This window comes from Ornithodoros turicata, chromosome 5 (assembly GCF_037126465.1).
Source record: "Ornithodoros turicata isolate Travis chromosome 5, ASM3712646v1, whole genome shotgun sequence".
Classification (NCBI taxonomy): Eukaryota; Metazoa; Arthropoda; class Arachnida; order Ixodida; family Argasidae; genus Ornithodoros; species Ornithodoros turicata.
In genome coordinates this window covers 36,523,070-36,536,247 of record NC_088205.1, presented here as the reverse complement: position 1 = coordinate 36,536,247, position 13,178 = coordinate 36,523,070, and the positions used below count along the sequence as shown (strand labels likewise).

General features: G+C 48.5%; 1 protein-coding gene across 1 annotated transcript; it reads right to left on the bottom strand.

The window, feature by feature from the left end:
* Positions 1-12,196: 12,196 nt before the first annotated feature.
* LOC135395718 (general transcription factor II-I repeat domain-containing protein 2-like) lies at positions 12,197-12,868 on the bottom strand. Its single transcript, XM_064626812.1, has one exon. It carries the CDS (start codon positions 12,866-12,868, stop codon positions 12,197-12,199), a length of 672 nt encoding a protein of 223 aa, XP_064482882.1.
* Between the last annotated feature and the right edge of the window lie 310 nt (positions 12,869-13,178).

Here is a 13,178-nt window from a genome sequence, read left to right as displayed (position 1 = left end):
CGGCACCACAAACAGCAAGTGCGCATTAAATATCAGGACACGAAATTTCAGAGAACGTTTACATGTTCGATCACAGTGTGCGTTAAAAAGCTGATCGCTTACCTGTCTGTCGAAGACAGACGACTGATGCTCTTCGCTTCATCTGAGACCGATGTTCGTAGAACTCTAACTTCGTCTCGTATTCGCGGCATCGGCGACGTTTCGAAAGAAAGGCTACCGAGCTGTTCAGCACGCAGAATTTCCTTCTCGATCGCAGAAAGGTCAGAAAAAAGTTCCGGGCTCGAAGTCTCCGCATTTCTTGCTTCGACGTCCATATTGAAGATCGCTTTCCGGACGGATGCCGCCGCTCTCACAAACTCACTAAAAACAGAACTTCCGGTCCGGGCGCCCAATGAAACATGGACCTCGTGCTTTCGTCACGCACACGGAAATTGGAGGATGTCCACTACAAAGAGGCTTTCGGCGCCGATTGCGCGAGTTGAGGAGGAAAAGTGAAGCCGGTTTTCAGCTCCCCGTTTTGCGAACTTTGCCGCCGCGCACAGCCAAAATATTTCGCGTGTGGCTTGGAGGCATATTATACCTTCGTAATAGATACAAACGAAAGATTTGTCGAACTTCTGGTCAGAGTCCCTTTAAAGTTTCATACAAATATTGCATGGAAGATCTAATACAGCTTCAGACTGATGTTCAAGTCGGGGCATTTGTTAGGACATGGAACGGCCTACATGCATTGTGTACAAGTTTACAGAAGCAATAAAAAACAAATACTATTAATACAAAATATTTTTGTCCCCGTGCTCTGTTTATTCCTTTTCCCCCATGTGGCAGCGATGAATCCCATATGTGCGGTGTTTGTGCAATGGGCCGTCATCATCAGCGATGCCTCCTTATTTAAGAGGACATCAAAAGGTATTTCCAAGGTGAACGTCGAACATCGAATTCATTTTCGTCGTTTAGACTCCTCTCCCAACGGCGACTATGATATGCGGAGGGGGTAGCAGGGAACGACTCTTTTAGCGCTCACAGCGCAAGGCGCACTACGTGTCCCGCCTGCGCTGCTATGATAATGAGGGAAGTCAATGCAGATTTGCGATTCAGCGACCTGGCTGTGAACACGCCCCTGATCATTTAACGGCCTCCCACTCTGCGCAGGCGGAGGCGGGCAAAAACGAACTTGCGAAGGTATGAAATGGCAGCCGGAAATGAAACCCGCCCCAGGGGTTGTTGGGTCAGTAGTCATAAACTCGTGATGCATTGGCGTAACCATGAAAGGCTCAGTCATGACAATTTGCATGACGGAATACATACGGAATGCATTTACACATGTTACTTGCTTTAAATTGGGTAGCGCTTGAATTAAATTGAGTGACCAATTGATTAAAATGAGCGGGAAATCCTGTAGTTTCAGTTTCGGTTCGCGAACATGTAGCGACGTAGCGACCAACGAGATAGAGATATAGAGCGCGCAACCGCCCTTTGAAGCTTCAACGAGACCTCTCGCACTCCTTCTTCAAGGCAAAAACGAATGAAGAGCGAACCTCTATTATGGTGAGCTAGCATGAATGGTGTGCTGAACGGCGACTGAAACCGGGTCATGACGACGGGCCTGCCGATAGGTGGCTACCAAGGGCTCGGCTCGCTGCCGCTTCTTGCGCCCTCACGGCCACGTGACCCCATGTGCAAAGAGCACCTGGGAGCGCCAGGGAGTGCGCTGTGTGAGCCGCTGTCGTCTGCTTCTTCCGGTTGAGCTACGACCTTGAAGCGCTTAAACATTGGCGCTCGGTAAGGGCACGTGTGGTCGCCATAACTTTGAGCGTGAACATTGTCTGAGCTCATGAAAAAGGAAACAAATGTTGCTGCTTTTGTTCTACTCCTCGCACTGAAATAAATGTAAAATAATTGAACCTCTGTATGCAATTAGGGGATAAGTCGAAAAATCCCAAAATGAGAAAAGGGGCCTGATATGATTGTCCGTCCCATTGACACACATGCATTTCCCGTTTTTTACTGGCCACAAATTTGGTAATGTAATGACACATCCATGAAGCATAATCGTCAAAACTACGCACTATGGTTTGCTATCGCCGCGTCATCGGAATTTAGGTTACCGGCCAGTCTCAAGGTCGAGGCTCAAAGGCTCTACCTATACCGGAAGAAACAGACGACAGCGGCTCACATATCCCGAGCCGAGCGCTACCGATGCGCCATCTATTAGGCAAGAGCAGAGGCCGCATCGCTAAAGTGTACTAAAATAGGGCCACTAAAATAGAGCCACTACGGCTTCAGAGCGCAGACGGAGACGCCGCGAGGTGGCGGCACTTTTGCATGGGCTGTATGGTGCCTGCATTGACCATCGCTTTTGCTGCATAGTTATATGAAGGTTGCAGCTCGTTTCTTCGCTTAAAAATGCTCTTTTTTCTTTCAACGCAATCGGAAAGACCTTTTTAACATACCGGGAGAGGTGTACAGATTAAGAAGCCACTGGGCAGTTTATTTTGGGTTTAAGAGAGGCCCACTATTTGTGCGCATCGCACTTTTGGAGTCACTGTCGAATTCGATAGATATTGGCTATATGCTGATATTAGCTTATTTAGATGATTTGTATTACAGCTTAGTGTATTATACAGCGTTGTATTGGTATCATTTACAGAAAACGGGTAAGAAACGGGCGTGAGCTGACGGGAAATAAGCTGCACAATACATGCGTCAACTCAGCTGCATTATTCACCAATTGAAGCACGAAGAGAGCAACGAGAAATTAATATTTTGTATCACAGAAAGAAAACTATGCCATGCACTGAATGTAACAAAGCAAATGTAATGGTTCCACTACTCAAAGGTTCATTATGAACAGCGGCTCAGCTTCATGTGTAGTTTCTTTTTCCGTCGCGCTTCTCGTGATTGATTGGGCCCTTTTACATAAAAATGCAGTCTTGTTATAACATAAAACTTGACTAGTTCTGTCGTAAGTACATCTGTATGTTCACCACAGCCTAAAGCATAAGCAAAGCGTGATTTCACCAGCATCGTCACATCAATTATACTGTCCCCGCGCAGCTTCTCTTTACTGAAAAATGACGTAAATATATCCTCCAGTTTTTTTACCGCTAGGAAGAGAGTTTCGGACGGATACAACAGTCCGCCTTTGCCACAAAGTACTGTGAACTCTGCGTCATTGCTCTTCTGAGGGGTGTTCTCCAAAGGAAAGTCGCGGCACTCTAAGCAGTTGTTGCGAGAAAGAAATTTGCGGGCCACGTAACCTGCCATGTAGTGGATTAGTCGACCATCACTCTTCTGTTCCACGTAGCCTCTGTGTTCTGTAGGAATGCTATCAAGCATGGTTTCTGCAGATTAAAGGTTCCCCGCCTCGATGAACCCGTCGAGGTTAGCTTGTGGACTGGGGCTGTCACGTGCATCAAGCAAGGAATTAATTTCTTCACTCAGTTCTGCATTGCCAGAGGTCACTGTCTTTGCTAGGTTATAAAATGACAAGCAATTCACAACAATCAAGAACTGTGTTGGTGTTGGGTGGTCATTTGAGCCACACGATTGCCTGACGATTCCAAAAAAATTTTCAAGGGGATCCTGGCTCAGTCGAGATGTCATAAGGTACTTAAAGCCTTGTGTTGAAAGGTAGTCCAAGAGTGCCAAGGTGCTAGATATAGTAACCCTAAGGCCATCTGCTGTTGAACTACTCAAAAATCCCCCTACTCCTTTTGCATGGGACTCCCAACGAGACAAAAATTCAAGGAAGTCCTTCAGGTTCTGCACATCCTTGGAACCTGGCCGCAAGGCTTTCGCAGTGAAGCGTGAGGTCATTATCCTAATCAGGGGTTGATGGTCCTGAAAAGAAAGATACATATTTATGTAGTGTACTGAAGCTGTTCCTTTGTTTAGGGAAAGTTAAGACCACGCATGAAAAATAAACCAATTGCGGCTTTCAACATACGTGAAAAAGCATGTTGTTGCATCAATGTTACCCCAGGACGTCTCCAACTGATGCTTGTAAAACTGCAGGCCGTTGAGAACTCGGTCTCCAAAAAGTTGAAAGGCGTAGGTCACCCTCATCTTTTCAAAGTTATTCGGTTGCAGATGCACAGATGTGAGGCCAGGCATCGCCTTCAGGGTGACATTGTTGGAGTCTATCTTGAATGCTTCCCTTAGAGGCTGCATGGAACCCTGAAATGCCACCACAAAATGTTGTCCACAACAAGCCTGAAAGAACTCTTTATATCACATACCATGCCCTCCGGAGCGTTGAGTGGGTGCTTGAGCAGGGGGTTCCTAAGACACTTTAGCAGGTGGGGAAAGTCTGACAGGAAGTGTAGATGACGGGACGAATCTACCGGGTGCTCAAGCTTGCAAGTGACCTTCCCTGACTTCATGCCAATTCCCAGGATCTTCCACATTCTGCGTTTCCATGAAGCTCCATCGCATGTGATAAAATCTACAAGGAGACCACTTGACTCAGCAAGGATGGTAGCTTCTATGAGTATCGTCGCAAGTACTTCCGCTTTGGCATTCCCACTGGTGGCGAAAACCCCGATAATTTGTGACCACTTCCCAGTGAAAGGAATGAACATGATAACCATGCCGTGGTCACAGGGAACGTTGTGTCCTTCGCCTGTGAAGCTGCCTATGTCGACAAAACCTTCGATGTGCCCAGTAGGCAATACCGTGAGGTGTTCCGATAGCTTTATCTCGTCCACTAGTAGGCCGCCATGTCTCTTAAAGCTGTCCATGTGCCTTGTCTTCTGCTTCAATTTGTCAAGCACCTTATGATTAAAGCCAAACCCGCTTCTGTAGATCTTAATGTAGCGCTTCAAGGTGCTCTTGCATGGCAGTGAAATGATATTGTGTTGGCGGAGGTGCTCATAAAGTCTGGGGCTTTTCATCTTCATCATTATACACTCAAGTATCCACTCCTTTGTGTAAATGTTTCCCTTGGAACTCTTTTCCTTTGCCGAAGCAAAGCAGTGCCTGACACACTCTTGCTGCTTGGGTGTCAAAGTAGCAATTTCCGTCTCTAGCACTTCATGAGGTTTTGTGGCATTCTTATACTGAAGTTCTTTGAGCTGCAAGCTGAGGTCAGCATATCGTGATGAAAGTCTCCTGTACTTTTGCAGTGTCAGACGGAGTCTCTGAGTAGCACTTTGTACATGCTCCTTCTTTGATCGCTGCAGCCTTGACTTACGCGTTAGGAGTGCCTTTCTGAGGTACCTGCATGAGACACAAGCTCGCCCTGCAAAACAAAACAAAACTGTTGGCACCGAAGCACACACTTCTACCTGTTTGAGCTGAGTGGCATGGCAACGTACCTTCTGAAGGCTCCTTTCCGGCACAGTGTTTGCTGAAGTAGGTGTTGTCACGTGTAGTCAGCTGCTGCTCGAGGCTCTTTGTGATGTTAGACTTGTCGAAGTTGCTTGCTGGCAATTCACCCTTGCAGATGCCATAGGAATCCACGCTTCGGAGAAGTATATCTGCTTCCTGGCAGCTGTTTAGTTGTCCCTCCTCGACCATGCGGCTGCACAGATATGCTGTGTACTTGACGGCTGGCACAAAGTCCCAGTAGAATGTCACCATTCTCTCGATTGTGATTTCGTTGTTTGCCATTTTTAATTTGCAGTACACCAGTCCCTTGTAGTTCGGAACACGATGGCAGCTCCAATAGACAGATGGTACATTGAGCGTAAGTAAGTGTTTTCCAAACGGTGTCTCTGTTTCGTCGGGTAGTTGTTCTGGTTGTTCCTCACCCGCAGGAAGCATAGTAGAAGCAGGCTTCGGCGGCACCGAAACAGCTTCTTCTGGTGTGCTGCTGCTAGCTGCTTCTGACACAGCACTGTTGGGGCTGGCATCTTCACCAGGAGTGACAACGACAGCCTTTTGCTTCCTCTGAGGCCTTGGCTTTGGTGTCTTCCTGGACAAATAGCTTGGTGTATTTGGAAGCAACGTCGGCACAGCGTTCGACAACAGTTCTGGTTTCCCACGTGGCACTCGAACTTCCTTTCCGTTTATGATGTGCACGTAATCACGCAAAATGCATGATGGTTCGAAATGCAGCTCGCACACAGAACAAGTTTCATCAAGAGTTTTGTCCTTACGGTGCAGGTTCCGCTCCCAAAGCTTCCTCAGCTTCTCATCTTTCGGTACTGCGAAGAGCGACGGCTGCTCTTCGTTCTTCGCCCATTGGTAGCCGGTTTTGCAGCCAGGAGCGAAGCAGCGCCGCTGACCACCATCAACGCACACCAAACAGCTAAAGAGGAACTTTCCAAACGCAGTGGGGAGAACAAGGCGCACACTGACAGGCTCTCCAGCCCGTGCGATTGCAGCGCCCTCGCACACATGCGGAATCCTTCCACGCTCGCCGCCTCACAGCAATGTATGGCGGGCGCCGGCGCCTTACCCCACTACCCCTATTTTAGTGCACTTTAGCATCGCTCCGCCTCCCGAGTCCTCCTATTGGCGCGCCATTTGGGGGCGGAGCCTCCCTCGCTCTTGGTCAGCAAAGTCAAGGATAGTCCGTCACGCTTCGCAGATATGATTACGACGGACGGACGAGTTCGCGTTTGGGATGTTGTGGTAAAGGCAGCGTCTCAATGCGTTCCAAGGAAAGGTCACTCGGCTTATCTTCCGTTTTGGGACATGGTGGAAGGCTGCTGAAATTTTGGCTGCAGGATTTTTTTTACTCCACATTGTTGTACAACCCAACATAATTGCGCTTGTCGCATAATGCAGTGATACACTAGTGCACAATGTATAAAGTTTTGGGCGCGACAGACTGACCATCGTGATACACGCTCCGAAAGTCACACAAATCCTTCCATACTCATTCGGAAGTATTTGGAAAATGCAAGCTGAAGAACATCGCTTTATTTACTTCATAACATGTAATCGCGTCGTTTGACAAGCAGAAGTCGCGGTATACTATGTACATTTGTCGCGAACATCGTACTAGAGGCTTTGGAAGGTGACATCCTGTTTAGACACAAAGTCACATCCGGTAGGAACACTCTGACTCATTTATACCTTCATCGTACAAGCAATGGTTTTTGCTTACGATTTCAGAACAGGGTTGATACACTATGTCACTGCTCTCCCCCTTTCCTGGTTTTTCGCGATGCAACAAGCTTTCTATTGAAGAATATGGACACCAATACACAAAAATGATGCTGAAATTTTATTTCACAGTTGATATATATAACCAGAATGAATCAGCTGGACTAGAAAGCATGGTACCAAAGGGGAAAACAAAAACTGTTCCAGCAGAAGAGACTCTTCCTACTGGCTGAAGTGAGCGTTTCTCAAAACGAGGGCGCACTCTCAATGCAGCAGCTCTTAGTGTTAGCTCCATGCTGAGCAGTGACCTGTACTTTGTTTTCATGGACGCCACCACAGAGCAGCCAAGTTCGCAAAGTACATCATGACGAATAAAGAGAGAGAGAGAGAGAACTTTATGACTTTAGTGCTCAGGAGCAGATATCCTCCTACCAAAGCCGTCCAAATTTTGGAAGATAGCTTCAGCAGAACCAGCAACCCCAAACGGGGTCAAGTCCGGGCCGCTCCGCGAACGCTGTTGAACCTGCGGTGACCCTCCTGGTGCTTGGGTCACTATGTGTTAGAATGTGAGGTGCCTTTTTATGCTGATATGGCATGCCGAGACTGGGAGGTGACGCGGGTTCGAATCAGGGCTGAAGCTGTGGTGGTGAAAGGGCTTGCCGTTGTCGGCCTCACGTCTGTGGGCAACGTCACGACTGACGCCCTGGGGAAATGTGCGTCCTAGGCCGACTTCTAGGGGAACTGTGCCGACATATGTCTGAAAGCGTCTGAGGAAAACCCAGGAAAAACCCCAGACAGCACAGCCGGCACCGGGATTCGAACCCGGGTACCTCCCAGTTTCGACGTGACATGGCTAGCACGCTAACCACTGAGCCACGGGAGCTGAAGCTGTGCTGTCTGACACTGAGCTTTCCTCACACACTTTAAGACAAATGTCGGCACAGTTGCCTATGGAGTCGGTCCAGAACGCTCCCCACCCCCGCCCGAGCAACATGTGCCGACTATCCTTGACATCGTCTCGCTGTTATCAGGTATCATGATACATGCCGAGCGCCGCTGCTATTTTCTTCATCTTCGTTCTTAAGGAAAAGTTTTGTGTGTCCGTATGGCGGGCTAGTGTCCGCTGCAAACGAAGCTGTTCCATAATTTACAGTCTTTTTCTTCAGAAATTCGAACACCAGTATTGTTGTCTGACTGCCCGCACTTTCACGCGTTCAGCTGGTGAATATTCGGGGAACAAGGACGCTGTAATGTTTATTTTATTGCAGATTTTATCTTGTCGTTCCTACTTCCAACTTTAGCGAGCTCTTCCATTGCTTGCTATTGAATACTGGCATTCAAGAAGCTAGTTATATATAAATAAATTTTATTACCCTGATCTGATGGTGTGTACAATAAAACAGTGCGAGATACAGGCTGTGCCGGGGCTAGAACAAGCAGTGGGTTTCCGAAACACACTTCCTTCGGTTCTTACATGGAGTCTCATTTCTTGAAAATAGCGAGCAATAAGCAGTAGTTATGATGTGACTGTGGACAGCAGGCACATTATCGCCCAAGTTCTTTCCACTTCTGCGTGCACCGGCTAAGGGGTTCAGAACAGGATGGATAGAAAAGCGACGAAACGTCGGCTGGCTTATCGCCACCTCCGCCACAGAGGCTAAAATATATCCCGCGAGCACCCTTGCTGGAGTCTGCTAACCTGCTATTGGAAACTGGTCTCGATGACATGCTCTCAAGATTTAGTGTGAGTGCCTTCATGGCAGGCTTCATGGCCGCAGACCTTCTGACCACTTTTGAATGCAGGGATCTGAACGGCACACTCTTACAAATGATGGGGAGGGGTAATGACAGAATGGACGGAGCATGGTCTGTATGCCCCTCTTAAAAATGTCCTAGCAGGCATTGTGCAGGTCATAATTGCCACAAAAATGGCGTACGCCCCCCGTTTTCATCAAATCAGGAGAGAGAACGTTGTCATTCGGGATGATGGTTGGCTAGGAGCGTTCTATGCGGTGAAGCTCTGTTTTTAGAGTGCAGAAGACTGATCTTAGACCTGAGGTTATATTTGCAACAGATGTGTTGTTACGTAACTCGTAACCGCAAGTCTAGAAACTGCAGTTCCCCTACACTCTGAAAACAGATGGTGGTGGTGGTAATGCTGAAAGAGCTCGCTGTTGTCGGCCTCACAGAGGTGGGCAACGTCACGACTAATGATCTGGGGCGCATGTGCGTCTTGGGCCGACTTCTAAAACAGAGGGGGGGGGTAATGGCAGGATAGGCTCGCCGTTGTTGGCCACACAGAAGTGGGCGTCGTCACAACTATAGCCTCCCCCCCCAAAAAAAAACAACAACAACACAAAACACAAAGAAAGGACGGACAGATGGAGGATAGAGGAGGATGACGGATGCGGGGAAGTGGGTTCTAAAACAGAACTTCCCCGCATAGCACGCTGTGCACCAACCATTGCCACGAATGATAGGGTTATCGCTTGTGATTGGAAGACAGAGAGGGTCGTACACCTTTTTGTGGCAATTGCCATATATCCAAATTGCCACAAAAGGGCGTACGCCCCCTCTCTCTCTTCGAATCAGAAGCGATAAGGTTATCATTCGTTTGAATGGTGGGCGCACAGCGTGCACCCAAAATTGCATCCACATTCTCCCACTCCTCCTCCCGGTAAAAAGCAAGAAAATCGTCCACATAACGGTGGACACGACACTTGCCCCTTGACTTCCCACACACATCGCAGACTCTGACTAGAGTCACTGAATAGCTTCGAATAGCTTGAATAGCAAGCGAAGCTATTCATGGACTCTAACTGCGACTGCCCTACACTCTAAAAACTGAATTTCACCGCATAGCACGCTGTGCGCCAACCATTGCCAAGAAGGATAGGGTTATCGTTTCTGATTCGAAGAGAGACGGGGGCGTACGCCTTTTTGTGGCAATTTTCATATATCCAAATTGCCACAAAAAGGCGTACGCCCACCTCTCTCTTAGAATCAGAAGCGATAACCCTATTATTCTTGCCAATGGTTGGCGCATAGCGTGCTATGCGGTGAAGCTCTGTTTTTAGAGTGTAGGAACTTGACTAACTTGAACTTGACGCGTACAAGGAACTAAGGAATTATTTACCAAGATCAGGAAATAAATTAAGAAAACAATACCAGGAAAAGACCCCCCCCCCCCCCCCCACACACACCACCACCACCATCAGCGGTACGGCCGAGTGACTGAAAGCATATCCGCTTGTTGGTGGTAGCCAAGGTCGTGCTGAAGGCTGCGAGGTGGTGTGTTCGAATCCTACCACCGGCTGTGCTGTCTGAGGTTTTCCCTGGGTTTTCCGAAGACTTTACAGACGAATGTCGGCACAGTTCCCCCTGAAGTCGGCCCAGGACACAAACTAACACCCCTGTCCCCCACTCCTTCCTGCTGTCCTCTCTCCAGCTGTCCACGTCTGTACGCCGCTCATAGCCACAGTTGCTTCGCGGCACTAACACGAACAAAAAAACGTTACCCCCCCTTGTCTTCATTTCGACTTCAATCCGCGTGTCACATTCTCCTAACAAGATTTCGCACAACACTGGGGACACACTTGACCTAACGGGGGTCATGGCTAACCATTCCCATCTCTTTTTCTTCTTTGCCTTAAACATATCCCCCCAACGGGGGTGCCACCTCGTTTGATATAGTACTGCCCATCCCGCTCCAGTGCAGGGGTGTCTACGTTGGCCAGTCAGGGCGGTGCTTGAACGTTAGGTTCAGAGGCGGACTCAGGATTTTTCTAACGTGTGGATACAACACTATCTAAGGTCAACTGAAACTCGTCTATGTAACGGCAAAAATTGAGAGGGGGTCAGGACATCCTTACCCCCCCCCCCCCTAGATCCGCCTCTAGGTTAATGGGTTAAAATTAAATTAGGTTAATGGAACATGCGGGCTCCACCACTCACACACCTTCGGGTCACCTCAGTGTACATGTGCGTGATTGCTCCTGTCGTCCTGAGTTTGACCGAACTCAAGTGTTGTCCAAATATAGGGAACATAGTGGAGGCATTCTTTAATGACAAATATAACAATGTCTTCATCAACACCCCATACTCTTATCATCAGCACGCTCCTAGCCAACCATCATCCCATTAATGACAGCGTTCTGTCGCAGAGGTGGGGTGTAATTCATTACATTTAAGTAATGAGTAACGCTAATTCATTACAATTTGGGAACAAGTAATGAGTAATGGTAATGCATTACATTTTGACCTAGTAACGCTCCATTGCATTACTCATTACTCGGACCACAGTGCTTGGATTGAATGATCTGGTACTGTCTAAACCGGGGGTCTCCGCCGCGGGCCGCATTGGCCTGGCCTACACCATGGCGGGCAGGAGATAGTGAAAGTACACAAAGACTGCCTGTGACTTAGGGGACCGCGTGGCCGAGGCCGACTAGCGTAGCGGGAACTTTCTCAACTGTTGATGATGATGATGATGATTGAAAGAAAAAAATGGGGAATGTAGCCCTCATCACGAGGGCCGGCTACCCCAGATCACCTAAGGAAAGGAATGCCAGACACATCCACCCACACCCACTGGAGATGTCGCGAAGCGGCGACGAACGCCACAGACAGGGTCACAGCCCGTCTAACAGCTTGGTGTCCCTTAAAAACTGTGTAACGGCTCGCAAAGCTGTCAGTTGAGTGCTCGTTGGCCATGGGCGCAGCACCTTCTGCACTCCGAAGGGTCGATTGTCAGCCCGGCCTAACGCGGCTACAAGTCTGTCACGACACTCAGAGTATCTTGGGCACATAACTATAATATGTTCGACGTCTTCGACTGAGCCACAGACTGGGCAATTATAGGAGAGTCCGCCTTCCCAAGCCTGTACAGGGGTCTTGCACTGTATGGTACATTGAGCCGGAGCCTGTGAAACAATGACGTCTCAATTGTCTTTAATATGACACATAACTCATTCTCCAGGCGATACATGGATGCCGTTGGCTATGATCCTATCCTGTAGAAGAAAATCCCGAAGGAAATACGCAGTAGAGCAGACAATATCGACTTTATTACAGCCAACGGCAGCAGGCTATGCACCTCGGAATAAACTAAACGCGAACAAGGTTACAGGAGGACGCGCTCCTAATGATGTGCTGACAACACTTGAGGCCCCTTCTTCCTCACCAGATTCCCGATGTCCACTTGTAGGTTGACCGCAGTGGCAATTCTCAACTGGACTCGAAGATGATCATCAGACAGCTGGGACCTCAGCTTAGACTTGTTGATAGTCATAATTGAAAAACACTGCTCGCATACGCATGTGCCTCCAAACATCGACAGAACACGGCTGACGTCAGACATCAGGCAGTGAAACGACTTCCTGTCTACATATTTGTAGAACTCGCGAGGGCCGATTTCGTCAAACTTTTGTCGCAATGTGGAATTGCACTGGAAGTCTATTAGTTCCATTTGAAGCCCGGGCTTAACGTCTTCTGGAAAAACTGAAAATGGGTCGGCGTACAATTTAAACGTCGCCTCTAGGATCTCAAAGTCATGAAACCTTGACATGAACTTACGCCGCAGCACCGACACTGCCGACGAGTATGTGCGAAGCGTTTCCTCGTTATTGCAGTCAACGGCTTTTAGACAAGGAAAGTGAAAGAGATCCTTCGACGCTAGCTGTTTCTCCCGAAGTTCCAACTTTTTCACAAAACCTTTGACGCTGTCGTACATCTCTGTGATCAAGCGAACTTTCCCCTGCAGGGCCTCGACGTCAAAAAAAGCATATGACAGCGTGGTGCACAGCACTGTCATTGCGACGCTCCAAGAGGCTGGTATTGGGGGCCGCCCACTCGCACGGATTCGGGACTTCCTCGTTGATCGCACCTTGTTTGTGCGTACCTCTGAAAGGGACACCGCACACTACAGAGTTCTGCGAGGTGTCCCGCAAGGGAGTGTGTTGAGCCCACTGCTGTTCAACGTCGTCATGGCCGCTCTACCTGCTCAATTAAGTGAACATGTCAACATCACAATATACGCCGACGACCTCTGCATCTGGGCCTCCTCCACCCGTCGGGATGTAATCCAGCGTCGCTTGCAAGGTGCTTTAGACACTAGCGTGTCT

Excerpts from the sequence above, each read along its gene's own strand:
- LOC135395718 (XM_064626812.1), bottom strand. The coding sequence starts at position 12,868 with ATGACAGTGCTGTGCACCACGCTGTCATATGCTTTTTTTGACGTCGAG.